The sequence below is a fragment of the Tupaia chinensis genome, unplaced genomic scaffold, assembly GCF_000334495.1.
Source record: "Tupaia chinensis unplaced genomic scaffold, TupChi_1.0 Scaffold000062_1, whole genome shotgun sequence".
NCBI classification, from domain to species: Eukaryota; Metazoa; Chordata; class Mammalia; order Scandentia; family Tupaiidae; genus Tupaia; species Tupaia belangeri.
Genome location: NW_006159520.1, coordinates 192,132 through 219,636, shown reverse-complemented (window position 1 = coordinate 219,636; position 27,505 = coordinate 192,132). Strand labels below are relative to the sequence as shown.

Genomic DNA, 27,505 nt, shown 5'->3' with positions numbered 1-27,505 from the left:
TCCTCCCTTATTCTCTTTGCATTCCACTTCCTTCTTCCCCATTCTTTTTACATCCCATTTCCCCCTTCCCCCATTCTCTACCCTTTAAAAGAATAAACCTGAGGCTGGTTCTGGTCGCAATTTCTCCATCAGAGAAGTTGTGCCCACCCGATCCTCGCTTTTCTGTACTTGTGTGTCTTTGTGTGTTTGTTATTGCGTCTATTTCTAATCTACAGCCTTCCCCACTCAGAGAAACGTGTTCATGCCAAGCTGGTCCCGGCACTCAACCTTCCCTGTCATTGAATGAATAGCATACTCTAGGAAAAACAAAGAACATACAAGACATACAAGCACAAGACTTCAAACACCTTGAACTATCTTGGGCCCAGTTTCTGTCTCTGTGCTCCCCAGAGAGTAGTAAACCTTATGTTTCCCTAAAGGCAAGAAACCAATGTGTACACCACAAAATGTGCTCAATTATAAGACAGAAATTTCTGAACAATAGATTTTTAAAAAATCACAGAGAAAAAGTTAACTTTCTCAAAATTAGCAATAAGCAATAAGGCAACCATTCTCATACTGATGTCTAGTAATGGTGTAAAAAAAAGTAAGTTTCCTGCAGGCATGTTGCAGTTTATTCTTCTTTCGAAACTCCCCCCCCCACAACATATATACACAAAGTACAGATGTTTATTGACTTACCTCTGATAAAACCTACATAAATCAATCATTAGGTTGAAAATGCATCATAAATTTAAACTATCATAAATTGTAACCCCTTTGATTTGTGATGGGATTAAGGTTTCAACGGAGCGTGTATCCTTTTCATACCATCGTAGAGGTAAAAAAAATTGTACATTGGACTGTTGGAAGTTGGGAGTATCTGTTATCAACAGATTAATGAACACCTAGAAGGCTCTCAAGAAGCTGAGCACCAAGGCCAGGAGCACAAGTCTCCCACAGTACTGCCACCCCACGGAATGGGCTGGGAGCCAAATGCCTTCCCAGACAATGGCCAGCCTTCTTTCTCTATATATAAAATAGTACGGTCAGAGCACACCCAATAGAGCTATCATTATTATCTCTTTCCTTTCTGCCCCTTCTCTCCATCTCATGGAGGATCTTAAATAGCTCTGAAAATCTATTTCATCATATTAAGAAAGACTAGCGGCCAGGAGCAGTGGCACAATGCTAAGGCAATGACTAGTGATGCTGGACGCACAAGATTCTGGGTTCACATCCTGAGGCCTCCCTGTGCATGCTGGGCACACTCACAAGCCTGTGATCTGGCCTAGCTGAGATTGGGGTGGAGCCCCTTTTGGGGTATTCCTTTCTTTGTCAGTTATGAAAGCAATTTTAAAAAGAAAAGAAAAGAAGGAATGAACGAACTGAGAAACCACTGCCAAGGTAAATTACAATGTTCCTTAGAACATCTGAAAATGGAAAAGGACAGAAAGCACACATTAAAGAGTATCTGTAGAGGTATAAATGCCCCCAAAGGAACTAGCTAGTGGCATGGTGGTTAAGACACTGGACACTCCCATACAACTGATCATGGTTCAAGTCCCAGACCTGGTGGCTTGCTTTTTCACTTTCCCTCTCTCTCTGTGTCTCTCTCTGGTCAAATTTAAATTATTGAAGGAATAAATAAAATTAAATAAATAATTCTTTTTTTTTTCTTTTTTTGGAGAGGTTTTTGCTATAGGGTGCGTGCATTTGCCAGAAAGACAGAGAGAGACAGAGAGACAGAAAGTGAGAAATCACCCCTCAGGAGGGATGGCCACACCGCAATCCCCTCTCCTCCATTCTCCTCTCGGGATCTTGGGCGGGCATGCATGCACACATGCCTGGCGTGAGTTTAAGCCGCCGGGTCCAGGCCTCTTACTGTGGTCAACCACATGGGAGTCCAGCGACATAGCCATTACACTAACTGCTGGTCCCTAAATCTTTTTAAAAAAAAAATAACATAAGCGCCCCCAAATATTAGTCAAGTTAAATTCAAAAGCTATTTGTGACACTTATTTCCTTCCCTACTCAGTCAATTATAACAAGGAAGAATGCCATAATATCCTGGTAGGGGCAAGATTAAAATTAACAATATAAACTGAGAATAAAAACTCACAGGACTCTCAATTTTTTTATTAAAGCAAACTTTCCTATTTTTAATCATTTACACAAGCGAGATCATGTGAAAAATAACTTGATAGGTGGTTTAAGGCTATAGTCACAAACATTTCAATTGTGGAAAATCAAATGTGGGCAAGATTGAAACAGCTAGCTACACACATTTTCCCTAAGGATGTGATCGTTTTCACTCCATGGGTTGTCAGAAAAGTCATGATGCATTTTTGCATAGAAAAACATAAAAAGAAAAAAAAAATCAAGACATTTTGGACAACCCATTTTCCAGGAAACCTCCCTTCTTGAGAGATGTTTTTCCTTCCCTCTCCTTAAATAAACTCCCCACTTTGCTAACAAATTCTCCACTTTGCTAATAAACTCCCAGCTTGCTATACCTGCACACACACACACACACACACACACAAGACTTTTCTGACAACTCAATATTAATCAAGCATTATGAAAAGAAAACTGCTATGATATAGTTATTGTCTTGGGGAAGTCATAAGTTTGCAATATAAATGGAGGCTAGCAATAATCTCAAAAATTAATCTGCTAATGTGTTAGTAATTATTGAAGTAATTTGATATATTACAGAAAAACCTGCCAAACCATACAAACTTTTATCTACCTATGTCTATTAATAAACAAGAACAAATTATTTTTCCATAACCTGATTGATTTTTCTTAATATACCCACATACTTAAGACAATCAAAACATAATCCATGTATGGGCAATTTCCACATATCACAAAGAAGGAAAGTAAAATTTGGCCAAAGATACATATACACACAAAATTAGGATACATTCGCCCTCGAATTCTTTGTTGTTTTTTTAAGTTGTATTTTGTTCTTAATTTCTTATGGACCTTTCACTTAGCAAGTAAAAATATCTAGATTCCTATTCTATTTGAACAAATTTGATTAAAGTTCCTAGGAAGGTTTCCAGGGAGTTAGGTTGCTTTAAAATTGGCCATGCATTAAATAAAGCTTTGTCCACAGAAGTGGACGAGTAACTGATACGGCATCTGTACATCCACTCTGCACAAGGTTTCTTTATCTCAGAAGCATTACTCAAAGACACACAACAAATCAGATTCCAGCTCCGGAGAAGCATACTCTGCCTCTTCCAGCCACACTGCCAGCTCACACAAACACTATAGCAAGACCAAGCACCAGCTTCCTGAGGAATTTGAAATGTACCTTCTCCATTAGCTCCCCAAAGATTCTCCTACTTCACACACATACCCCTTTCATTCATTCCACTGCATTCACCTTTTGTCTCTAAGAGATTCATTACAATAATTGTGCAAAAGTTCACTTTAACAACAAAACCAAACCGTGAAGCCTTCAGCATTACATTTTATAATGAAACAAAACCCCAAATTCTCAGAGTCTACTGAACTAGAACTAAAAGCCATTGCAGAAAAAGACTGATTCCTGGATACCTGGATTCTTTTCATATTACCTGCTTCAGTGTACTTCAATCCCACTTTTTCTTCTGTGTCTTTTGTCTTTGGGGGTGGCCAGACAGCTTGGAGTCTGCCAGGAGTTCTATCGTCCTGCTCAGTAGGGCTCTGGTCAGGCTGTTAAAAATGTGAGCAAAGAATAAGTTAAATGAACTGTGGCCAGTCCCAATTAATTTCTGAAAACAAACATGCTAACTCTAATTCTAAAATTAATTTTAATGATCAACTGCACAGTGCTCTCATTCGCTATAATTGAGACACTTTACTATAATCTTTTTTTTCCCCAGAAGTGTAAAGTGATCAGTTGGGATGAAAATTAAAAATTTTTAAAAATAAATCTAAGTAGTACAGAATCTTTAATAGAGTTTTTTTCATTGTTTCTGACCATTAACAACAGGCCAAAAAACACTTCCCCAAGAATTCCATACTGCCAAATGCTTCCCCTCCTTTCTAATTAAAAAATGAATAAGATCGCTTTCATATTCGAGTTATTTTTATAGGAATTGAGTTTTTCTTGAAAAACATAAGAATAAAAAGCAATTCTGAACAACTCCATACTCCTTCCTTACAAAGATAATTTCAATCTAATCATTTTTGACTTAGAAGAATCACTAACGATAGCTAACTGGGATTCACTTCAACAGACAACCTGAAAAGAAATAAAGCGTTATGACATTTTGTGAGAAAAGAGGCAAACCTCCACACTACATACACTTTTGGGCTCACAGGGACCATCCGTTGGCCTTGACTTGGACCTTTCAAACACAGCTCTTAGTGACTCCTTCTCATGTCTCATCTTGCGCTTGAGAGCTTCCAGCTCAGAGGTATCAGCTGTGGTCCCCTTTTTGGGGGGACGGATGAATAAGGCTTTAAAGGCCTCCAGGGCAGTCTCTGGTGGCTTTAGCTTGACTTCACTGCCCTGGGTTTGGGTTCCTCCAGGGCCATTTTGGCTCTCCTGGTCACCACCGCAGCCCATCTCTTCTCCCCTGGACGACTCAGGGTTCGCTGCCTTCAGTTCGGTTCTGGGCATGTCAATGTTCAGCAGCTGAGAGAGCTGCTCCAGGAGAGTGGGAGGGGCCTTCGGATCAGTTGCTTTCTCCCTGTTCTTCACTGCCTGTGGGTCTGCCTGCACTAGCGACTTCTGCACAGGCTGGGTCAGCTTGAGCAAAGCCAGGTCTCCATCCTTGGGTTTAATCTCAGTGATGGTCTCTCCTTCCTCTGCTGCAGCCCCCTTCTTCAGCACACGAAGCCCACTAAAAAAAGCTGGAAGCTGGAATGACTTCTCTCCAGGGACCTCTTTTTTAGAAGAGGCACCATCAGTGACACCAACACTCAAATTCTGGTCTGTTACTGCAGGTGGGACTGAGGACCCTTCTTCCTGGCTGTGGCTGTGTTCTGTCTGAGGGCCACCATCTCCAGTTTTCAGCATGCTACTTCTCTCAGGTAGACTCCTTGGAAGATCTGTGCAGAGTTCTGCATCATCCACTTCCCCAGAGGCAATATTTTCCCTAGAACCTCCTGGTTTTTCTTTAGGCTCCTGAGATGGCTCAGATAAAATCACACTAGGGGACTTTGGGCCATTGATACTGCTTCCCACTTCTGGTTCCTGGCCAGCATCATCAGAATCAGAGTCACTGGTGGTGTGCACAAGGGTCCCACGAACCCAAATGACATCGTCTCTGGTCACACTCAAAGTAGGGAGTGGAAGAAGCTCTTGCCCAGGCAGTGAAGTCTCCACTTCTGCTTTTCCCTGGCTTCTGTCTGATTCCATCTCCACTCTTGCAGTCCTGGCATTATTTCCCAGATCAGATGGAACCTGAACCTCTGCCTCCTGATCCTCCGAACCATTACTGGGGTCATCTTGCTGAGGTGCGGGATCTATCTCTAAACTGCGGAATGCTTTCAGCACAGCATCTTCCTCTTCAGGCTTCACAGAGTCCAATTTACTGGTAAATCCAAATAGGGATTTCATGGAGAACTTACTCAGGATCGACTGAGCCATTTCAAGCCCAGCTTCGGGTTTTTCTGGTTCCGAGACATCACTGCCACTCAGAGAGTTTCCACTGTCCTCCATGTCTCAGCAATGCCCTTGGTGGAAGTTCTGACTTGGGTTACCTTGCCCAGCTCGCTCAGTTAATCCACTCCATCTGCTCCTAACTCACAGGGCAGAGAGAACAGGACCCCAGGGGCCCGACTCCCAGCACGCAGCGAGCACACTTGGCCTCTTCAGGTCACTGTGCCCTCCTTCCGGTTTGCGCGATGATGGTGCGCCCAGGGCAACTGTAAAAAGTCTGTAGCGCGCTCTGCCCAGAAGCAGCCGGGGCTGCGCACCTTACTACACACGAACTGGAGAGGCTGCTCTTCTGGGACTTCCGTATTGATTTCCGTGCACAAAGAGCCTTTTGTCCTAGGGATCGTCAGCCTGCCTGGTAATCCCAGCCCGGGACTTCACGACAGCTCCGCCCCAGTGCCTGTGGTTCTCCTGGTTGAATCAACTTCCTCATTGGCGAGCAAGTTGAGGCTCCCGAAAGTGCTGAGCCGGCAAGCTGATTCTGACAGCCCTTCACCACTGCCGGGAGCAGCCCAAGGGACTTAAGTGAATCAGCGGAAAATGACCGAAATACTTCTTACACAGTCCCGTTTTCCCTCTGGATTACAATCTGAGACCCGAGCTGTCCGGGACAAAAAACTAGCAGTGAACCCAAATGAACAGCCACTTACAAAGCCCAAAGCAAAGAAACAAATAGATCAACTCAAAATGCCCATAACTCTGAAAGCAGTTAATTTACTGCCTTTGATGTTTGTGTTTTTTTGTTTGTTTGGGAGGATTTTTTCGTTTATTTCTTTGGTTTTGTTTTGTTTTAAGTGCTTTCTTCCGCTTCAGTACAGGTTTTATCTGGAATGCAGATTTCAGCTGCAGGGAGCCCAGAAGGAAAACCAACATGACTGGTTTCAGATTACTGCTGTTTTAGCTCTGCCCAGGCTGTCTCAGTGCTCTGCAAACAGGTACTTAGGCAAGCACGCCCACCACGCCCAGTGTCCACCAACCATAGTGGAAGAGTACTGCCTCGGCCTGGCTAAACGACTACCCTCCACACTCCTGTGCCAACCTTAGGCTTCCTCGTGCCCAGCAGCTGTGACTTCCTGTCTTCCTTAGGAATCCTGGTGGCAGGGCACCCCTCTCTGCTTTGTTGTTCTGAATAATTAAATGAAACCTGCCTGGCACCATCCAAAAGCAAAGTCTGTCTTGTTAAGCAAAGTAATTAATCAAAGATCCCTGAGGATCCACACTCCCCTAAAGGGCAATCCATCTGAAAGGTCTCTATCAGTCAGGAATCTATCACAGACCCAATTTTCCTAAGACAAAATCAGGACAAAACCACCTCCAAACATCAGCTCAGTGTAGTTTCTTATGAACACTCTGATTACAATGTATGTTAGGAACCTGGAGGTGAAAAACTGTGGCTCTGTTTTCTAACTGTATAGCTGCCTCTTGGGACAGCTTCCTATCCTATCTGAAGGTCTGTGTCTTTGAAATTCAGTCCAGTAAGCACGCAGTGAGCACCTGGGGTGGACAGGCCACTACACCAGATCAAGAGGAGTGTCAAATTGGATTCCTCTTTGAGCAAAGCTCCAAGAAGAGTGTTGGCTAAGTGTTAAAATGCAAACAGTAATTTTGTCGGCACAGTGGAAGCTCTAGCCACAAGCAAAATGACAGTCTTGATTGTCTGTAGCTAGGAATTGCTGCGGGTCACACATTGATAACTAGAGCCATGTTCCTCTTTCTTTATTTTTTTTTTTAGTTTGCTCGAAAGCACTTGTGCTGGCTAGAGAGAGAAGAAGAAACAGAAAGTGAGAAAACACCCCCTCTGGGGGATGGTCACACCACAATTCCCTCTCCTCCATTTCTCCTTTTGGGATTCTGGACACACACACAATTGCCAGTGTATTTTTCTTTCTTTCTTTCTTTTTTTTTTTTTTTAAAGTTTTTTTGCTATAGGTCACATGTGCTCACCAGAGAGACAAAAAGCAAGAAATCAAATCACCCCACTGGGAGGATGCCCACACTGCAATCCCTTCTTCTCCATTCTCTTCTCAGGATCTTGAGCACACTTGCACATGTGCCTGGCATGAGATTTAAGCCACTGGGACTGGGGTTCAAACTGGGTCAACTATATGGGAACCCAACAACATAACCATTACATCATTTGCTGGACCCTGCCAGTATGTTTTCCAGCAGAAAGGTCCAGGACTCAAACCATATGTCAACCACCACACCACCAATTGCCCCCATTTTCCCCATTTTTAAAAACAATGTTCATAAGTATTACCACTGAGAAACTGATTGCAGTTAATATATTTCTAGCAATGTATTCAAAAGGAACCTTTACACAAATAAAATCCAACCGATCCCTATGGGAAAATTAAGAGTACTTTCTAAACCTTGATATAACCTTTTCTGTTTGTTCCTGATTCTTGTATTCTTTAGAATCTTTAACTGAGGCACAGTTATTAAAAAGCCATTAGGAGGTGGTTGCAGAAAAATATCAGCAGGGTCATTTAAGTCTTAGAATAAGCTTCCTGTCTAGGGTAAATGCCCATTGATAAAAATCAGACTTCTGCTTCTTCAAGATTGTGGAAAGAAGGGATCATCACACCAAATCATAAGATCAGTCTTCTTAAGAACTATGTAGACCATCTATGGATAAAACAGAAGTAGGGGAGGAGGCATCTTACATATTTAGTGTTGTGCTTTTTTTTTTTTTAATTTCTAACTGAGAAGGGTCAATTTTCTCAGATATAAGTAATTACCAATTTCCATAATTAGTTTTTAAGCCCTTCAACAGATTTGGGTAAATGGGACATAAATTGGAAAGGGTTTGTCTTAATCTGTTTTCTGCATTGCTAACAGAAATACTTGAGACTGAGTGACTTCAAGAGAATAGAGTCTTATTTGCAAAATTTATGATTCTGGTGGCTGCAAAGTCCAAAGGCATGGGCCTGCAGCATGGCTGACGAAAGCACAGAGCATAGCAGGTATGTGCAAAAGTAAGCTGCAGGGAACTCTTACAGCAACTCTTACAGCTCTCCCAAGAATTAATCCTTTGTCACAAGACCTAGAACACTCTGGGTCTCGCAAGACATCATTCATCTATTCATGGAGTGCTACATCCATGATACAATTACCATGAACCAATCTATGCCTGCTAGGCTTCACTACCTCCCAAGACCAAATTCCAAAACATAAAAGTGTGGTGGGACAAACCAGTATTCAAACCATAACAGACTTACTTGCCCTTCCACAGCATGGCATTAAGCAGAATTATAAAGTTCCTCCTCTCAAAACTCACAGATGCCAGTGCAATTTCATGGAAAGTGGGGCAGAGTTTAGTCCCGGGACATTATTTGATTGCAACTCCTTGGCTCTAAGTACAGTATTATTAGAAAAAGCAGCATGGTAATCCAAAGAGTTCTGAGCACTGACTCTTTCAGGCCACTGGTTCTCATGACCATAAGAAATGTTTTTATTTCTCAGGAAAGGAAAGCATTTTAGACAATATTGTTCAAACAAGAAACTACAGATTTGGTCTACATTGTTTGGTCTTTAAAAAATAAAACCAATGGGACCAGTAGTTGCCGTAATGGCTATGTCGCTGGACTCCCATGTAGTAAACTGTGGTTTGAGTCCCAGACCCAGTGGCTTAAATCGATGCCGGGCTGCCCAAGATCCTGAGAGGAGAATGGAGGAACAGGGATTGCATCGTGGCCATCCCCACTTCGGGGGTGATTTGTCACTTTCTGTCTCTCTGTCTCTCTGTCGAGCACATGCGCCCTATAGCATAAACCTCTCCAAAATTAAATAAATAAATAAATCTATTTATGGGGACCAGCAGGTGGCACGGTGGTTAAGGCACTGGACATTCCCACATGATCACGATTCGAGTCCCAGACTTGGCAGCTTGCTTTCTCACTTTCTCTCTCTCTCTCTCTGTCTCTATCTTTCTCTCTGTCTCTCTCTGGTCAAATTAAAATAAAATGAATGAGGGACCAGCAGTTAGCGTAATGGCTATGTTGCTGGACTCCCATGTAGGTAGTCGACTGTGGTTCGCGTCCCAAACCCGGTGGCTTACAACTCACGCTGGGCACATGTGCGTGCGTGCCCAAGATCCCGAGAGGAGAATGGAGGAGAAGGGATTGCGGTGTGACCATCCTCCCTGGGGGGTGATTTCTCGCTTTCTATCTCTCTGTCTCTCTCTGTCTTTCTGGCGAGCACACGCGCCCTATAGCGAAAAACCTCTCAAAAAAAATAAATAAATAAATAAATAAAATAAAATGAATGAATAAATAAAATTAAATAAAAATAATCCTTTAAAAATTATAAAAATAAATCTATTTAAAGTGTTAACATTTCAGAGAGACAATAATCACTTCTCTAGGATATTGCTTATCTCAGTGTCTTACTCTGTGATGAATACATACTTCCTACACAAATTCAGTGGAAGCCCAAGACTCTCATCCTTTATCACCCACGACAACCTCAGCTTTTTTTCTAATCTCACGACATTCATTCTCTCTAATACCCACATCTATACATACGGCTAGATAACTAAGTTAAAATACACATGAAAAATAATTAAGGAGCATTTGACCCTTATGATGTTCTTTATAACTAGTCATTGAAAACAATCGTTGCCTTGCCATTTGAAGTCTAAACATAGGGGGCCAGCAGATGGTAAAACAGATAGTCGCCAGACTCTGACATGGCTGACTGCTGTTCGAGTCTCTTTGCTGGTGGCTTGAAACTCGCCCTGCGCATGTGTTTGTGCGTGCCCAAGATCCTAGGAGGAGAATGGATTTGTGGACCAAGGCAAATGGAGGAGAAAGGATTGTGGTGTGGCCAATCTCCCTGGGTGATTTCTCACTTTCCCTCTCACTTGTCTCCAATGAGTGAACATGCCCTAAGACAAAACCTCTATTAAAAAAATAAAATAAAATAAAAAATTGAACACAGTGGCTCAGTGGGTGATATGGTAGTTAAGGTGCTCAGTTCCCACATGGTTGACTAAAGTCCAAGTTCTAGACCCAGAGGCTTGTAACTCACAAAAATAAATAGATAAATAAATAAAGTAAAATGTAAAAAATAAAAAATTTGAACATAGTATCTGTGACGGGAATTTACTACCAGTGAGTTCTCTCTTTTCCCAACTTCATCATCCTTTCAGCTGAACCTAGACAGAAACTGGAGCCAACTGCACCTCAGAGTAATAAAAACATCAGTCCAATAAGAAAATACCTGGTGAGATGGTCCTAAAAGAATCACTGTAACCAGAGGCACATCACTCCTTGGGACAATAGAGTAACTTTCATAATGCTAAAGGGAATCGGCATTAAAAACCTTTTTGTTAAAACTATTTTGCAAAAGTTGGACATGACCCAAAAGTAAACTTCCTAAAGCCCTCCCCGTTTTAACTCTTTGTTCCCATCCCCAGTTCATGTAATTCATTCCCACATTCTCATAAAATCTAGAAAGGCAAGGTAATGACAGTAAAACAAACAAGATTACACTTGGTTGTGTTTGGTTACTTGTCATTTTTTCTCCTTGTCTAGTTTGTTTCAAGTTCTGGGCTTGATTATAATGACTAACTAACTGCCCCCTGCTTCTCAGAGTGGTTCAACAGGTTCACATGAAGATCACTAAAAACAGTAAGTGAAAAGTATAGGTCAAATTAGTAAAGGTAAGAGGGTAGAAACAATTTCTGTTGAGGGAAAAAGTTTAGAGAAATGGACTAAGAAAAGTAAGCTAGGAATAAAGATATGAGTAGGGGGTAATGAGCAAAGATCGGGGGTTTTGGTTTAGGAAATGTGTTTTAACTCATGAAATCTCATTAAAAAGGGGAGAATCAAGGAAATTACGACATCAAAAATACTCTTTAAAAATTTTTTAAATGAATGTCACATGAAGGGAGTGTAGGATTATGGAAGAACTGGGGTAAAATGAAGTTATTGGGAGGCTGAATAATATTAGAAGTCATCTAACTTGAGTTTGTTATGAAGATGAAGGCTTTAGAAGAGAAGCTACAGAACTGGTACCAGCCTGTACTGCTCAAGCGTAACAACCAGAAGGGGGATGACAGATCTTATCTCCCCAGTCACCCTACAACACATCCTATCACTCTTCTGATATGCTGTCATCTTACCCTCTGCCTGATCAGTATCCTCTTTATGCTTGTTTTCCACATCTTCAAAATGGAGACACTCTGCTTCTACCTAATTCACAGGAATAGCATGAAGGCAAGTAAAGGACAGTCAGAGACTTCCCATGGTTTCTCCTGGTGGTTCTGTAGTACTTTCTCTGCCTTCTGGTGTGGTCTTCCCTGCCAATTAATGCAACACTTGCAACAGCCCCCTGGGTCAGCCTATCTAAAGCCACAACCAGTGCTACTAACTGGTTAAAAAGAAAGCAAGCTGCACCTGCCTATTGCAAGGAGCAATCCCAGGACTAAGGCCTTTTTCTGTTCAGTCCTAGAAGTCCAAAATATTTCTAAGACTAGGTAGTGTTAAAGCTTCCATGGAAATGGGTTGAACATTGATAACAAACTGTCAGTAGAAGAATCTAAAAGGGAAGAGAAGAGGCTGGCATATATTGTGAAAGTAGAAGAAAAGAGAAGAGCAGAAGAAAATTACCTCAAAGGGGTGATTTCTCACTTTCCCTCTCTCCCTCTCTCTTTTTCTCTCTCTCTGGCAAGTGCACATACCCTATAGCAAAAAGTAAAAGTGATGTTTTAATGATCAAGAAACAAAGGCAGTGTGCAGAGTTAAGTATATGGCCATGGGATGTAGGCTTACACCATGCTCTGTCCCTACAAGAAGCAGTTCTTTCACCTGAAAACTGAATAAGAACACTACCTGCTTTGTGGGTTTTATGAGGATGAAATAGAACAATCTGTGTTTACACGTTCATCAATACTGGCACATAGTGAGGACTATTATGGGTATAATATGTTTTCAGGGGAAAAGAACAACTTTATTAGGGACATCAACTAGAATCCAACAGAAGTTTGTTTGTTTGTTTGTTTGTTTGTTTTCATTTTTTCTTTGGGGTGGGTGGATTGCCAGAGGGTGCATGTACTCACCAGAGAAACACAGAGAGACAGAGAGGAAAGAGGGGAGAGGGAGAAAACACTCTTCAATGGGGCATGGTCATGCTGTAATCCCTTCTCCTCTGCTTCTCCATCCCCATTCAAATTTGGGGCACACATGCACATCTGCCCACCTATCTTTCAAGCTGCAGGGGTCAGGATTCAAACTGAATGGTTGGCCACATGGGATATGACTCCCTTAACCACTAGGCCACAGGCCAGCCCCAGAACTCACTTTTAACCTGGTGAGGTATTCACTGATGAACTGACAGTCTAAGCAGGACATTGCCCCCACCCAGCTCTCTCCAGTGTATGCCACTGGGCAGAGGGGGCTAAACATAATGCCTTTCCAGCTTGCACCATAGTCCCATCTGTGTCGGGAGTGAATTAAGTGCCAAAGAAAACTCCTTCAAGGATCTCTTTGGGTATTTCAGGACCAATGCTTTCTGCATTGGTTTTAATTTTTTTCCTTCTGTTTCAGTTGAAGAGAGTAATCAGCTTACAGTTTTCTCAGGTGGTCACTATAGCAGGTGACAAAGTTCACTCTATTATGAGCTCCAAGATAATTTTTAAACCAACTAAATTACTTTGGGGAAAAGAAAATCCATGAATTTGGGGTTTCCCTCCACATCTTTTTCTCAAGAGTCTATTGAAGCAGATTGATAATGATAACTGCAAGTGCAATCTTAGCACTGCGATTTTTCCCTCTGCTTAGTGAAGGACTGTTCCCAGGCAATGCCTGGCCTAGGAGAGAGCCCAAGCCCTCCAAACCAGACCACTGACCATGTTTGTTTATTTTTATGTCAGTTAATTAAAGTGCTGCCTTATTTAAAGTTTCCTTGCTCCTACAAATAAAAATTGAACTTGAAATAATACATTACTGGATAAAGTCTCACTATCAACTATTTCTAAGACCTTGGCCCAGCAGGTGGTGTGGAGGTTCAGGCAAGTGGCCTCCACATGGTTCAATGTGAAGTTCTAGTCCCAGACACAACAGCATGAAAATCATGTAAGGCGTGTGTGTATGCATGCTCAAAATCCAGAGAGGAGAATGGAGAGGAGGGATGCAGCATGGCCATCTCCCCAGGGGTAATTTTGCGCTTTCCTTCTCTCTCTCTCTCTCTCTCTCTCTCACGCGCGTGCACGCGTGTGCGCTCTTTCTCTGTCTCTCCAGTGAGTGCACACACCCTTTAGTAAAAAATTAAAAAAAAAAAAATTTAAGACCTTGGTTCCTCCAAAGGTTCCCTGGAGGATTCAATAATGCTGATGACAAAATAATGTAAAAGGTTAAAAGAAAGTCTGTGACTCTCAACTTGTGAAGATGATATTGGAGGAGAAAGCAGTTATGTAGGGTACAGAAGTTCCTGGGACAAACTTGTAAAAAGTTTTGAGATTTTATTTTATTTATTTTTCTTTTTTAGAGTTTTTTTTGCTATAGGGCGCGTGAGCTCACCAGATAGAGACAGAGAGATAGAAAGCGAGAAATCACCCCCCAGGGAGGATGGCCATGCCCCAATCCCTTCTCTTCCATTCTCCTCTCGGGATCTTGGGCATGCACGCACATGCGCCCGGCATGAGTTTAAGCCACCGGGTCCGGGACCCGAACCGCGGTCGACTACATGGGAGTCCAGAGACATAGCCATTACGCTAACTGCTGGTCCCAAAAGAAGTTATCTTGATGAGGTCAGCAGGAGGCATGATGGTTAAGGCACTGGTCTCCCATGTGGTTGACTGCAGTTTGAGTTTCAGACCTGGTAGCTTTAAACTCATGCTGAGCACATGTGTGTGCATGCTCAAAATCTTAATAGGAGAATGGAAAGAGACTGCAGTGTGGCCATCCCCCATGGGGCGTGATTTTTCACTTTCTGTCTCTCTGTTTCTCTCTGTCTCTCCAGCAAGCACACACATCCTATAGCATCAATCTCTCAAAGAAAAAAGTTATCTTGAGAACATTAGTTACAATTTCAAAGATTCAGGTATTATTTTATAATACTTTTAATTTAAAAGAGAAGATAGAAAATGTAGGAAAGGTGGGGATTTACTTAAAGTAAAATGAAGGTGGGGCCAGCAGGTGGTGTGCAGGTTAAGGGTCTGCATCTCATATGGCCAACTTGTTGGTTCGAGTCCCAGACGCAGTGACTTGAGACTCACACCAGGAGCATGTGCACGTGTGCCCAAAATCCCAAGAGGAGAGTAGAGAAGGGATTGTAGCATGGCCATTCCCTCCTGGGGGGGGGGATGATTTCTCACTTTCCTCCTCTCTCTCTCCCTCTTCCGCAAACACACAAACCCTATTGAAACAAATACAAAGAAAAAAAAAAAAAAACAAGAAAGAATATGAAAGGGAAGAGCATTCATGAGATTAAAGGAGAAAGAAAACTACTGGGTTGTCAGGAAAATCATGACACATTTTTGCATAGTAAAACAAGTCATTACTTTCCTGAAGACTTAATAGCATTGTTTTAGGATATCAGTGTTTTCCTAAGTAGGCAACTATTAGGCCCTTTATGTAAGTTTTCTACTACTTTAACCCTCCCCATAATTCTATGAGAAAATTATCCTTAGCTCTAATTTATAGATTAGTGCTGTTCTGTCCATGTTTCCAGAATAATGAAAATACTCTATTTCTGCTTCATCAAATAGTGTAGCTACTAGCTACAGGTGGCCTTCACTTAAAATGTGGCTACTATGACTGAGGAGCTAAGTTTTGCAATTTCATTTAGTTTTAATTAATTTAAATAGCTATATGTGGCTAGTGGCTACTATATTGGACACACCTGTAGATGTTAATACTGACATTTAAGAAATTATGTCAATTATAAGATTATATTACCTAAGCACAGTAACGCCAATACTTGAATTAGATCCATCTTATTCTAAATGTTCCTTCTTCTTATTACAGCAAGTAAAAAATAAAATTTTTAAAAATTCTATTATATTTTATAACAGTTCTCTTTTCTATTGAAACATAGGAAGGAGGAAAAATATTGGGCTGTTGGAAAAGACCTGATGTATTTTTTCCGTGTTTCTATGCAAAAATGCACCACAACTTTTCCAATTACCTAATAGAGCACCTGGTTATCAGAACCAAATGGCTACTAAGTTTAGAAGAAATTTGCAATGAGTAGAAAGGCCACAAAGATTATGAATTCTGAATCAGTAATGACTCATTGAACTTAATAGCCACATGATTAATTTAGTCATTTGAGGAGAAAAATGTGGAAAGAAGTGTCAATGCATTAAAATTACAAAGAAGAAAGTAAGTCAGGTCATGCCACAACTATGATCCTATTTTTATATAGTTAAAGAGAAGACTGAGAAAAAGAAGAAGGAAAAAGAGCTGTTTTGAAGTTGAATGTATATGAGTTCAATATGAGATATCATTAGTCACATACTAGCTGTGTCACTTTAGGCAAATCCCTGAACTTCTCTGAGCCAGTGTCCACATGTAAAATGGGAAAATAATACTGAACTCTTAAGATAGTTTTAAGAACTAAATGTGCCAATATTCCTAACTCAATGTTTGCTTGATTCATCATAGAGGCCCAATAAATGGCGACCCTCATTATTATGCACTGTATATAACTGCAGGAACCAATAAGTAGTGGGAAGAATTCACAATTCCATAGTTTTAAAATGTATTTACTATTGTGTTCATTCAATAGATCACTTAAACTGAAGATTTAAATAAAACAAGTATATATAGCAGTACTGTCATTTGTAACACTTTAAGAATCATAAAATATTCTGAAGAAATGTTATAACAGTTACTAAAATCAAGGTCACATACTTTCTGTAGCTATAGAGGGAAATTCATACACGAGACATTTATGTTGTAGCTGCAGTCCTTAACACAATTTAGAAATAATGGTACTAATAAATCAAGATGGCTTAATTAAGATTTATAAAAACCAAAAGGCAACAGAAAGATAACTAGACTGTAAAAATAGAAACTTTATGTCAACACAGGAGTATTCTCAAATAGCTTGTATCCAAAGGCTGCTGAATTTCAAATACTAAATGGGTCATACAGGATTGTTATTTTTTTTAAAAGAGAATTATTTCATTTTTTTATTGTTATTCTTATTACTATTAGTGCTTAATTTGAAAAGAGAGTGACAGAGAGAGAGAAAAAGCAAGGAAAGTGAGAAGCAAGCTGCCAGATCTGGGACTTGAACCATGGTCGGCCATGTGGGACTTCAGCACCTTAACCATCATACCACCTGCCAGCCCCGGGATTCCACATTTGTGGGAACCACAAATTCCCACCTTCATCCTAGAGAGAGAACAAACGCTCCTCTGAAAGACACATAAATGATACATACGTGTAATAGAAAGACACCTGGGACCAGCAGTTGGCATAATGGCTATGTCGCTGGACTCCCATATAGTCGAACACAGTTCAAGTCCCAGTGGCTTAAACTCACGCAAGGTGCGTGTGTATGCATTATACCCATAGATCAACCTCTCCTCATCCCTTTTATTCTTCCTCGTCTCTGATAATCTCTATTATACGCTCAACTTCTATGAGATTAATTTTTTTCTTTACTTTTGATACCACACATACAATTATGTGGTCGTCTTTCAGTGCTTAGTTTACCTCACTGTGGTTTTTATTTTCATCTCCCTGGGGGTCAGTGATGTTGAGCATTTTTTAATATACTTTTGGCCATGTGTATGTCATCTCTAGAGAAATGTCTACTTAACTTGTTTGCCCATTTTTAAAAATTGGGTTACTCCTCTTATTATTTGGCTACTACATTGAGTTCCCTATAAATACTGGATATTTGCCGTACCACATTGTAATCCTTTCTCATCCATTCTCCTCCAGGGATCTCAGGCACACGTGAACACATGCCCAATGTAATTTCAAGCCACTGGGTCCAGGACTCAAACCAAGTTCAGCCATGTGGGAGTCTAGCAACGTAACACTGCTGCACCATCTGTTGGTCCCCAGGGTTGTTTTTATCTATTTTTGTAAAGAATGACATTGACATTTTGATAGAAATTGTTTTGACTCTGTAGATGGCTTTTAGTAGCATGGACATTTAAAAAATATTAATTTGGGGGCTGGCCTCATAGCACAGTGAGTTAAGGCAGGTACATAGGGAATTACATTCCACGTGGTCAAAAGCAGTTCAAATCCCAGGTCCAGTGACTTGAAAGACACACCAGGTGCATGTGCATGAATGCTCCAAATCATGACAGGATGGAGAAATGGAGGAAAAAGGATTACAGTGTGACCATGCCTCATAGGGGGTGCTTTCTCTCACTCTGACATGTGTAAGCACCCTATATGTAATTAATATACATATTAATGTTGATTTTATGTCCTGAAACCTTTTTGCATGTGTTAGTTCTAATGGTTTTGTTTTGTCTCTTGTTTTTTGTTTTTGGTATAGTCTTCAGGGTTTCTTATATATAAGATCATGTCAACTGTAAGTTGAGACAATTTGAATTCTTCCTTTCTAATCTGGATGGCTTTTCTTTCTTTCTCTTGCTGAATTGCTCTGGCAAGGCCTTCCATTACTATCACACCATTTTTAAAAAATGTAACTTAGTTTCAGGGCCAGCAGGAGGCATGGTGGTTAAGGGCACTGGACTTCCACATGTTCAAGCGTGGTTCAAGTCCCATACCTGGTGGCTTGCTTTCTCACTTTCCCTCTCTCTCTCCATATATATGTATATAAAAAAGTTAGTTTTAATCTGTGTTCCCTCAGGCTTTGGAGGTATAATATAAAGTTTTCTCCGTGTACACACTCAAGAATCCAAATTTCATATTAACTGCTATTATATTTTATGTCAGAATAGGCAAAGAAAGGACAATTGGTAGTATAAGATAAAAGAAAATCAAATTTCTCCATTCCCTTAACCATTGGTTCAATGATTAAGCTAAAATTATTATTTTTTTATTTTATAAGGAAATAATAGATGTTATCAAACATCTTGCAGTTTTTAGAGAAGTCAAATGGATGTCAAGGGAAGTGTAAGAAATGAGTGGAGGACTTTGGCAGAGCAAAGGATTTCTATTTAAATGTAATAGCAATTCTCCATACCAATTCCAAAACTGCAACTAATTTGAGAGCTAGCTGGTTAAATTTCATATGGATTAGTAATAAAATCAGATTACTTTTTTCAACTGTTGTGATTTAAAAATCATTTTAATGGATAAATAATTCATTGCTTTCAACTGTTCTTTTCAACTTGATAATTTCTTGATCATTTATCATATCATCAGTAGACACATGTTGGTTTTCTCTGTCTTTCTCATACTTATTTTCTCCTTCTCTCTCTCTTCCTCATATACTCGTTTCCATTTCTCAGGAAACAAACTACTTTGATATTTCTGAACTTACTTTACTTTTAAGTACAAGCCCTATTGTCAAGATTACCCTAATGATCTGGGAAGCAAATCCTGTGACTGTGAGCTTTCAGTTTTGGGCTCTCAATGGCTTCCATGAGAACAACAAAGATGTTGCCCTTTCCAAGTAATGCCTGTACACCACATCGGAAAGCAAGCAGTGCATTCACTGAAGGCGAATCCAATTTGTGCTACGGAATTTACTATTTAGAAGTGAAAAAATGTAGAACCGTTGAAACCTCTACATGCTCCTACTAATATTTCTCCATGAATTTTTAAGAGCTAGGATAGGTGGTGCGTACTGAGCCAGCTGCATGACTTCTGTGGCTTAATTATGGTTTTAGTTTTAGCTATCTAATTCAAAGCCTGGTTCTCAATTCTTCTCACCGATTATGGAAGCTAACCCATCATCATCAAATAAATGTCTTTTGTTCTTAAGTTTAAAAGAAAACAACCAAAAACAACATCTAAAGTATGTAGTGGAGAGCTTGAAGAGCCTAACATTTAAGCACCTGAGTCTAGACTCAGACCTGGGTTCAAAACCAGCCCTGCCTTTAATGAACCCCTCTTCTTATTTGCACAATAGGTGTAATAATAACTCAAAGGATGCTGCCTGGCATTTAGGAAGTCATCAGCATGGAAGTTTTTGTTACTGGTTTAGATCCTCAAGTTGGTGTGGACTTGGTAATTACATCCTTTGGTCCATAGAATCCAATTACTTGGAACCTAAGAGTCATTCAGAGCCTCACAGGAGAAGATTACAATGCTTGGAAACCAGAATTCCACAGAAGTACTCAAAGTTTAAAAGTTGCCATGCAAAATTCTATTTCCAGAGATTCCTACAACTAACATATAATCTTAATGACTACTTACCTCTTCTGTTTTTCATATCTTTGTTTTTCAATATCAGGACACACCTCTTTTAGTGTCTTTTCTTTTTACTCTGTCCTTTGTCTACAGACATTTTACAAAACATCTTCCCTGATGAGCATGAAAGTTGTCAGTACCAAAATGAAGTCACTTATATCAAAATGAAACTGAATGGGGCCAAACGCCATGAAGGGAGGGTCCTCGCACCTGTTCACCTGATAGCAAGAACAACTGTAAAAGATTCTGTCCAGGGCCAGTTAGTGCCCTGGAGATTAATGCAGTTGGATCCCACATAACTGACTGTGCAGTTTAAATCTTGGACCCAATAATTTGAAAAATGTGTGGAGCACCCATGTGTGTGCACCCAAAATCACAAGAGGAAAGTGGAGGAGAAGGGATTGGGTTGCAGTGTGGCCATCCTCCCTGGGAGGTGGCTCGTGCTCTCAATCCCTCCCCAGTAAGTGCAAACATGTTTTAGCAAAAACTGAAGGAAAAAAAAGATTCTGTCCAAGTCACAACCATGGAGTTAGGGTAACTTCTATGAGGACATCTCTCCATTAACAGCCAGTCCTAACCACAACCTAGCAAGTAGGCTAACTAAACTACAGCCTTACAGTCAGGGTTCATTCTACGGAGATCCTTTCCCAGTAAGTCCCAGTACATGTGTCACTGCCTGTGATAAGCTGCACAGCCAATGAACTTCTGTTTCAAAACAACATTCATATACTTCTTTTGCCTTTAAAAGGTTCTTTTCCTTAACCTTCCTTGTGTCTTTGCATGTACCTGCGATTCAACTGATCATACTGTGTATGCTGTATATAATCTTTTTGTTCATTCCTGAATAAACTCACTTCCCTCTCTCCACGTGTTGTTATTTTAGATTGAAATGAGTATTTTTCTTAAATGGAACCTTCATGAAACTGCAGTACAGTCTCTGACCATATTCAGTTGCCTTTGACAATCTGGTTCAAAGTATGGAAAACTGAAGTGAATGGCTAATGGTGGAATTTAAGAAAGTACTCTTTGAGGCTAACTGCTTTTTTTCTTTCTTTTAGAGAGAGATTTTTTTCCTATAGTTCACATGCACTTACAAGAGAGATAGAAACAGAGACAGAAAGTGAGAAATCACCCCATAGGAGGGATGGCCATGCCACAATCCCTTCTCCATTCTCCTCTCGGGATTTTGGGCATGCATGCACACATGCCTATTGTGAGTTTCAAGCCACCAGGTCCCGGATTTAAACCCAGGACTCAAACCATGTTCAGCCATGTGAGAGTCCAGCAACATAATCATTATGCCATCTGCTGGTCCCGAGGTTACTCTTTATGTTCATTCTCTAAATGGGCACTCTGGGTGACTTTGGTTTTACATGTATGGACGCTACCCTAGGGCAATTCACACATCTGGTACATTCCAGAGTTGTTGCAAAAGTGATACCTAGAATTGCCAGATTTAATCCATAACATAAAAGATACCCAGTTAAAATTTGAATGTCATATAAACAACAAATAATTTTTTAGTGTAAGCATCCTCCATACAACACTGGGCAACTGTACAACCCAGAAAAGGAGCTGAAAACATTGGCTTTAGTCTTTTGAGAGCTTTATACAATAGTTTGCCCAGAATGGTCCACAGAATTTCCTTGAGCAGAACTGCAGGATTTCCAGCCAACAGAGGCTCTATACACAGCAGTTTGACACCAAGACTGCAATACTGGTTGATTAAACTTGGAAACACCTGCTATTGTGTGACGTTGTGATGCAATAAGAAAGACATATTTGATCTTTATCTTTGGTTCTTGGCCAGAGCTCCTTTAAAAGTGTAACTTTCCAAGTGGTAAGAGTGACAGAAGCACCTTTTGTAATAATATTTGGTTTTTATCCCTAGCCTCTGAAAGAGCTCAGAAGCAATAAAGGTGAAAGTAGTGGCATCTTTTGTTATTCATAACAAGCTCTTTTCTTTTTTTGGGGGGGGTGGTGGTTGAGAGAGAGTCAGCAGAGGAGCAAGGGCAGGTAAAGGAGCCTGGAGGAATGTGCATATATGTGTAAGGCGCTCTTTTCAACCACACCTGAATTTATGTTAATCAGGCAATTTTTGTTAAGTCCTTAAGGATGGGGAGTGAGAGGCACACCCTGGCTGCCAGGGGGAACCAACCCCAGGATTAGTGCTTTAGGGCTTCAGCCCTTCCCCTTCACTTCCCAGAAAGAAAGGAGCTGGAGTTTGATTTCAGGACCAATGGCCAATGATGTAGTCAATCATTCCGATAATGAAGCCTCTATAAAAGGCCTAACCAAAGGAGTTCTATCTCCACAGGGACAAAATCTATTATGCCAAGGACCCTTGCAGACCTTACTCTGTCTCTCTCATCATCTAGCTTATCCATTTGAATCCTGTAAAAATATCCTTTGTGGGACCAGCAGATAACATAATGGTTACATTGCTGGACTCCCACGTAGTTGATCACAGTTCAAGTCCTGAACCTGGCAGCTTAAAACTCATGCTGGGAGCATGTCCGTGCATGCTCAAGATCCCAAAAGGAGAATAGAGGAGAAGGGACTGAAGGGTGATTTCTCGCTATCTGTCTCTGTGTCTCTCTAGCGAGTGCTCGTCCTAGAGCAAAAATCTCTAAAACAAACAAACAAAAAATCCTTTGTAATAAATAAGTAATAGTAAGTAAACTGTTTCCCTAGATTGTGCAAGCTTTCCAGCAAATTACTGAATAAAGAGTGGGTCATGGGAACCAGCAATTTGTATCCAAGTCAGATGGAAGTTGTGGGTAACCTGAGAACAGCTACTTGCGACTGGCATTTGAGGTGGGGTAGTTTTGTGGGAATGAACCCTTAACCAGTGGAATATAATAGAAGGCTTCTCCAGGTAGACAACATCAGGGTGAAACTGAATTGTAGCTCACCAGGTTGGTGTCCACAGAGGACTGCTTGGTGTGGAAAACTCGCACAATTGATGTTAGATATGTCCTAAGAGTAGAGGATGAAAAGCTTTGTGATTTCTTTGTTTTTGCTTTTTTCCTCCCTTTAATTTGGTAAATAGATGCTGCCCTACACCATCTTCACCCCTTATCCCTCCTTCAAGGACTGCATCTTCTCACAGTTCAGCAACTAAAAGATGAATGTCCAGTGAAACAAAGGGCTTTAGTATCAGTCCCGCTAAATCCTGACGCCAGCATCTATCCTGCCAAACTTCTTCTAATTATTAAATGTTTTAGCTGTCATCCCCACACAGTAGTGAGAGTCTACATAGCCATAGAAAAGGGCTTGAAAAGTAACATCTTAACAGTGACACTAAATTTAGTTTAAAGCTAAAAGCTGAACAATGCCAGGCCAGCATTTAAGGCTGATCAAAACAATGCACAGCAATGTCCTCCTTGTCCTCCCTAGCCAAGATGTCCCTGGGAGTTGGTGTCATAGTCACTAACAGGACACTCATTTCCTACATCAGTCGAACCCTTTCAGGTGGAACTCTTACTTGGAAGATTGAAAATTAAACATATAAGAACCAAATGACACTGGCTAAAGCGGGGAGAATGTCTTGGAGATGAAGTACTATCAGGACCAAAGTATTAAAAAAAAAAATGACCAATCTAGAAAATAATCTAGATAAACTATTCCAATTTAAAAATATGATTATTAGAAAAGTAAGAAACAAGTTTATCAAACATTTACTATGTAGAAACATTATTTACATATCATATTTATTATATGTGATATATGATTTATATATATGATATATATTTTTATTTATATAAACTATAAAAGGCTAGCCCAGAAAAACATTTTTTATGTAATGCTGTATGAAAAGACTAAACATAGTTATAGAAAATAATTCACCTCCACAAATTAATTATAAGGAATTGATCTTAAATATTGGGGCAGGAGGTAAGGATATAAGAAAAATTTTGTGTGTTCATGTTATTTATTTCCAAAAAATAGTACTGTTACAAAATTGGAAACAACTTCAGATCCAATAATAAAGAAACAATTAAATAAATATTGTTATACTACTTAGTGAAATATTAAATCACTTAAAACACATGTATAGGGCCATCTGGTGGTGTGGGGTTCAGGCAGCTGGATTCCACATAGCTGACAGCATGGTTTGAATCCTGGACCTACTGGCTTTGAAAACACACCAGGTATGTGTGTGGGCATGCCCAAAATCCAGAGAGGAGAATGAAGGAGAAGGGAATGCGGCAAGCCTATATACCCGAGCCCCTACTCCTAGGGTTATTTCTCACTTTCTCTCCTCTCTCCACCTCTCTCTCTGCCTCTCTGCAGTGAGCATACACACCCTATAACAAACAAAAACAAAAAAATGCATACGAATAACAAATTTGTAACATGGATAAGCAGTGTGAGAGTCATTCTTTTTTTTTTAAAGGCTATAAAATCTAGCATGCTTACATGTTTAAAAATCCCTCACTGAAAATAAGTAATATAATAAAAAAAGGAGAATTTATAAAATTTTAACACTTGTGCTTGCTGCTGACACTATTTTTTTAATTAACTATATGTTTTATTTTCTATAAAGATTGTATATGATTTTTATTATAATAAAGTAAGTAAAGTTAAAAATAATTTCATTCATGGGGAAAAAGGAAAATCAGAAATATAGTTTAGCCAATATAATATATATACATATGTAAACAGAGTATCTAAAAACAGAAGAAAAAGGATGTAGCATGTTTACATTCCAGGCATGCAGTTTGCTGCAAGCTCAGTTTAAAGTGAGTCACCAATAGATGTCACTGTTACACTTCTCATTTGGGCACATCTCTTAAAATGCAAAACTTTACTTTGCAAATAGGGGGACAAAAACAAAAACTTTACAAATTCCTACGTCACCTCCTAAAGGAATGTAGATTGATCATCTTTCAGGTTCACTCCAAGCATTCCTATTAAGGTAAATGGAATGTCAAATGCTTTTCTGTAAAGATATACAGAGACTATGGTTTTTGGGTTTTTTTTCTTTTTGTGTTTTGTTTTTTGTTTTTTTGAGATGTTTGCTATAGGAGACATGCACTCACTGGAGAGACAGAGAGACAGAAAGCGAGAAATCACCTCCCCAGGGGAATGGCCACACCTCAATCTCTTTTCCTACATTCTAATCTCAGGATTTGGGGCAGCACATGCACATGTGCCCAGTGTGTTTTAAGCTGCTGGATCTGGGACTCAAACCGCAGTCGTCCAAGTGAGAGTTCAGCACCTTAACCACTATCCCACCCACTGGCCCTGAGACTATGGTTTTATGATGATGAAAAGTACAAGGTTCTTCTGTTCTTTGGTTATCATCCCCAAGAATATCTAGACCAAACTCAGCCATATGAAAACCAGGATCACCATCCATATGAACAGCATAGACCTCACCAAATATCATACTCGTCAAACATGTAACTTTACGTCTGAAAGCAATGGATTGTGGGAACCCAGAATTGTCAATAAAAAAAAAAAAAGAAAGAAAAAAGAAAAAACAAGTACTTCCCAGATTCCCTGGATTTGCCCCATTTGTGACAGGAAACTGAGTTGGTAAAAAGAGGTGGTGAAGGTAGTGATAGTCCAGTCTATCCTATCAGGCCATCCAAGTGTGGAAGCAGCTAAAATCCAGTCTGATGCTTTGTATCAGGGAGTCAATGCTTCTGTGTCAATAAGTATGGGAGTGTACAAGAAAGGAGAAGGCTGTTTTTTAAGTGGGTCATTCTGAATTCAGTAGATTTCCTGCCAACCTGTTCACCTGTTATTTGAGTAGCTGGGGAGAAAGAAAGGTTTCTGAATGTGTAAGAAACACAATCTATTTGGAATACACAGGAGAATCCAGAGCATATTAGTTGGCTGACATGTTACTCACAAATTCTTAGCAAAATGATATTATGAAGTGACTAGCAGCAAAGGGGTACTCCCCAAACAAGGTATAGGTAGAAAAGCTATGTGAACACAGTATTCTGAAAACACCCAGATAAATTATAAACACAGTCACTTCTATACAGAGTCACTAGTAACTTTCTAGTGCACAAATTTCAAGGCACCAAGAAATACCTTGGTTTTCCACAACTTCTTTATTTTTTTAAACAATGATCCACATATAAAATGCAGACTTAGTAGCTTTATATATATATCACTTATATTAAATGCATGTTTTTCCTTTTTCTTGTTTTTTAAGTTTTTCTCTTTTTTTGGAGAGGTTTTTACTATAGGGTGCATGTGCTTGCCAGAAAGACAGAGACAGAGAGACAGAAAGCGAGAAATCACCCCTCAGGGGGGATGTCTACGCCGCAATCCCTTCTCCTCCATTCTCCTCTCGGGATCTTGAGCATGTACGCACACACACCCAGCATGAGTTTAAGCCACCAGGTCCGGGACTCGAATCACGGTCGACTACATGGGATTCCAGCAATATAGTCATTACGCCAACTGCTGGTCCCTTAAATGCATGTTAAATGAACCTCTGTTGACCACAAAGAACCACAGCAGAAACTTAAAGATTTCTACTTACATGGAGTTCCAAGTACAACTGACTTCTGTTTGTCTTCTCTCTTTCATCATGGAGCAGAAATGGACAGGCTGGTCCTGTTCTATAAGCCAGGACCCATGGGCCTCCATCCCTGTTGCAAAGGTCTTTAGCTGTCTGCTCATTAAAGCATTCCCAGGGAAAGCTCTCAGAAGATGTACCTAAACAAACACAGAGAAGGCCGTCAGTCACACAGCAGTCAACAACCACCACCAAAAAATCAAGCCAGCCATATTTGGGGACTATTTCAGAATATCTCTTACTTCACTTTCTAAGTTATATTTTTAAGAGTTTGCTTTCCTCCAAAAATGCTTCTCCGAATCACACTTTCTGAATCACACTAAGAATTAAGGTATATATCCTCATCTTCAATGTAAAAAGATGTATCTTTTAACTGCATTCTGTGCTCTACATTCTCTCTCACCAATCCAAGCTGCATGGTTTATTCTCATTCAGATGGAATCAGAGGAGGAACTGGGGGACAGAAGTTAGGATACCTGGGTTGTTGACTTTACAACTAAAGGGGGTCACACGAGCCAAATCACTAGTATGTATGTCCTTCCAGAGTAGGAACTGAGCCTTGTTCATCTTTGTTTCTGGAAGTAGAATCATCAACACAGTACCTAGTGGCACTTGGTCAGTGTGTTGAATGTGTATGAGTGAGCACTGCATTAGTAACTTATCTGAGACTCACTTTTGTCATCTCCAGAATTGAGGGCATTAGGTTAGCTCATTCTTTCCTAAACTATGTTTGGATGATAAAAGTTAACTATGTGCCAGGCTCTGTTCTTAGCCTTGTTCTTCAATTTTTAGTGTTCCCATTATAGATGGAGAAACTGAAGCAAAAAGAAATAAAGCAGTTTGCTCAAAATCATTAAGCCAGTTAATAGTAAAGCTAGGATTTGACCCCAGCAGTTAAACACTAGAGCCCATGCTTCTAACAGCTACACTGCCTGACATTCTTGAGATGAAAATAGGTGCTCTAAAATAGAAAGACTCCAAGTTCAAATAAGTGTCAGAGAAGTCACATATTGTATTCCTTGA

At 40.2% G+C, this 27,505-nt stretch overlaps 1 protein-coding gene across 2 annotated transcripts in view; it reads right to left on the bottom strand.

The window, feature by feature from the left end:
• Window positions 1-27,505, bottom strand: part of FMN1 (formin 1) — a 491,267-nt gene that overhangs the window by 323,473 nt on the left and 140,289 nt on the right. Inside the window, exons 4-5 of one of the 2 annotated variants that reach the window (XM_006141689.3) lie at window positions 26,447-26,622; window positions 3,570-3,687 (exon numbers count right to left, since the gene is read on the bottom strand). In XM_006141689.3, the coding sequence (XP_006141751.1) occupies window positions 3,570-3,687; window positions 26,447-26,622 (294 nt within the window). Of the gene's footprint in view, window positions 1-3,569; window positions 3,688-4,282; window positions 5,991-26,446; window positions 26,623-27,505 lie in introns of those variants that run through there. The other variant, XM_006141690.3, reaches the window with a different exon arrangement.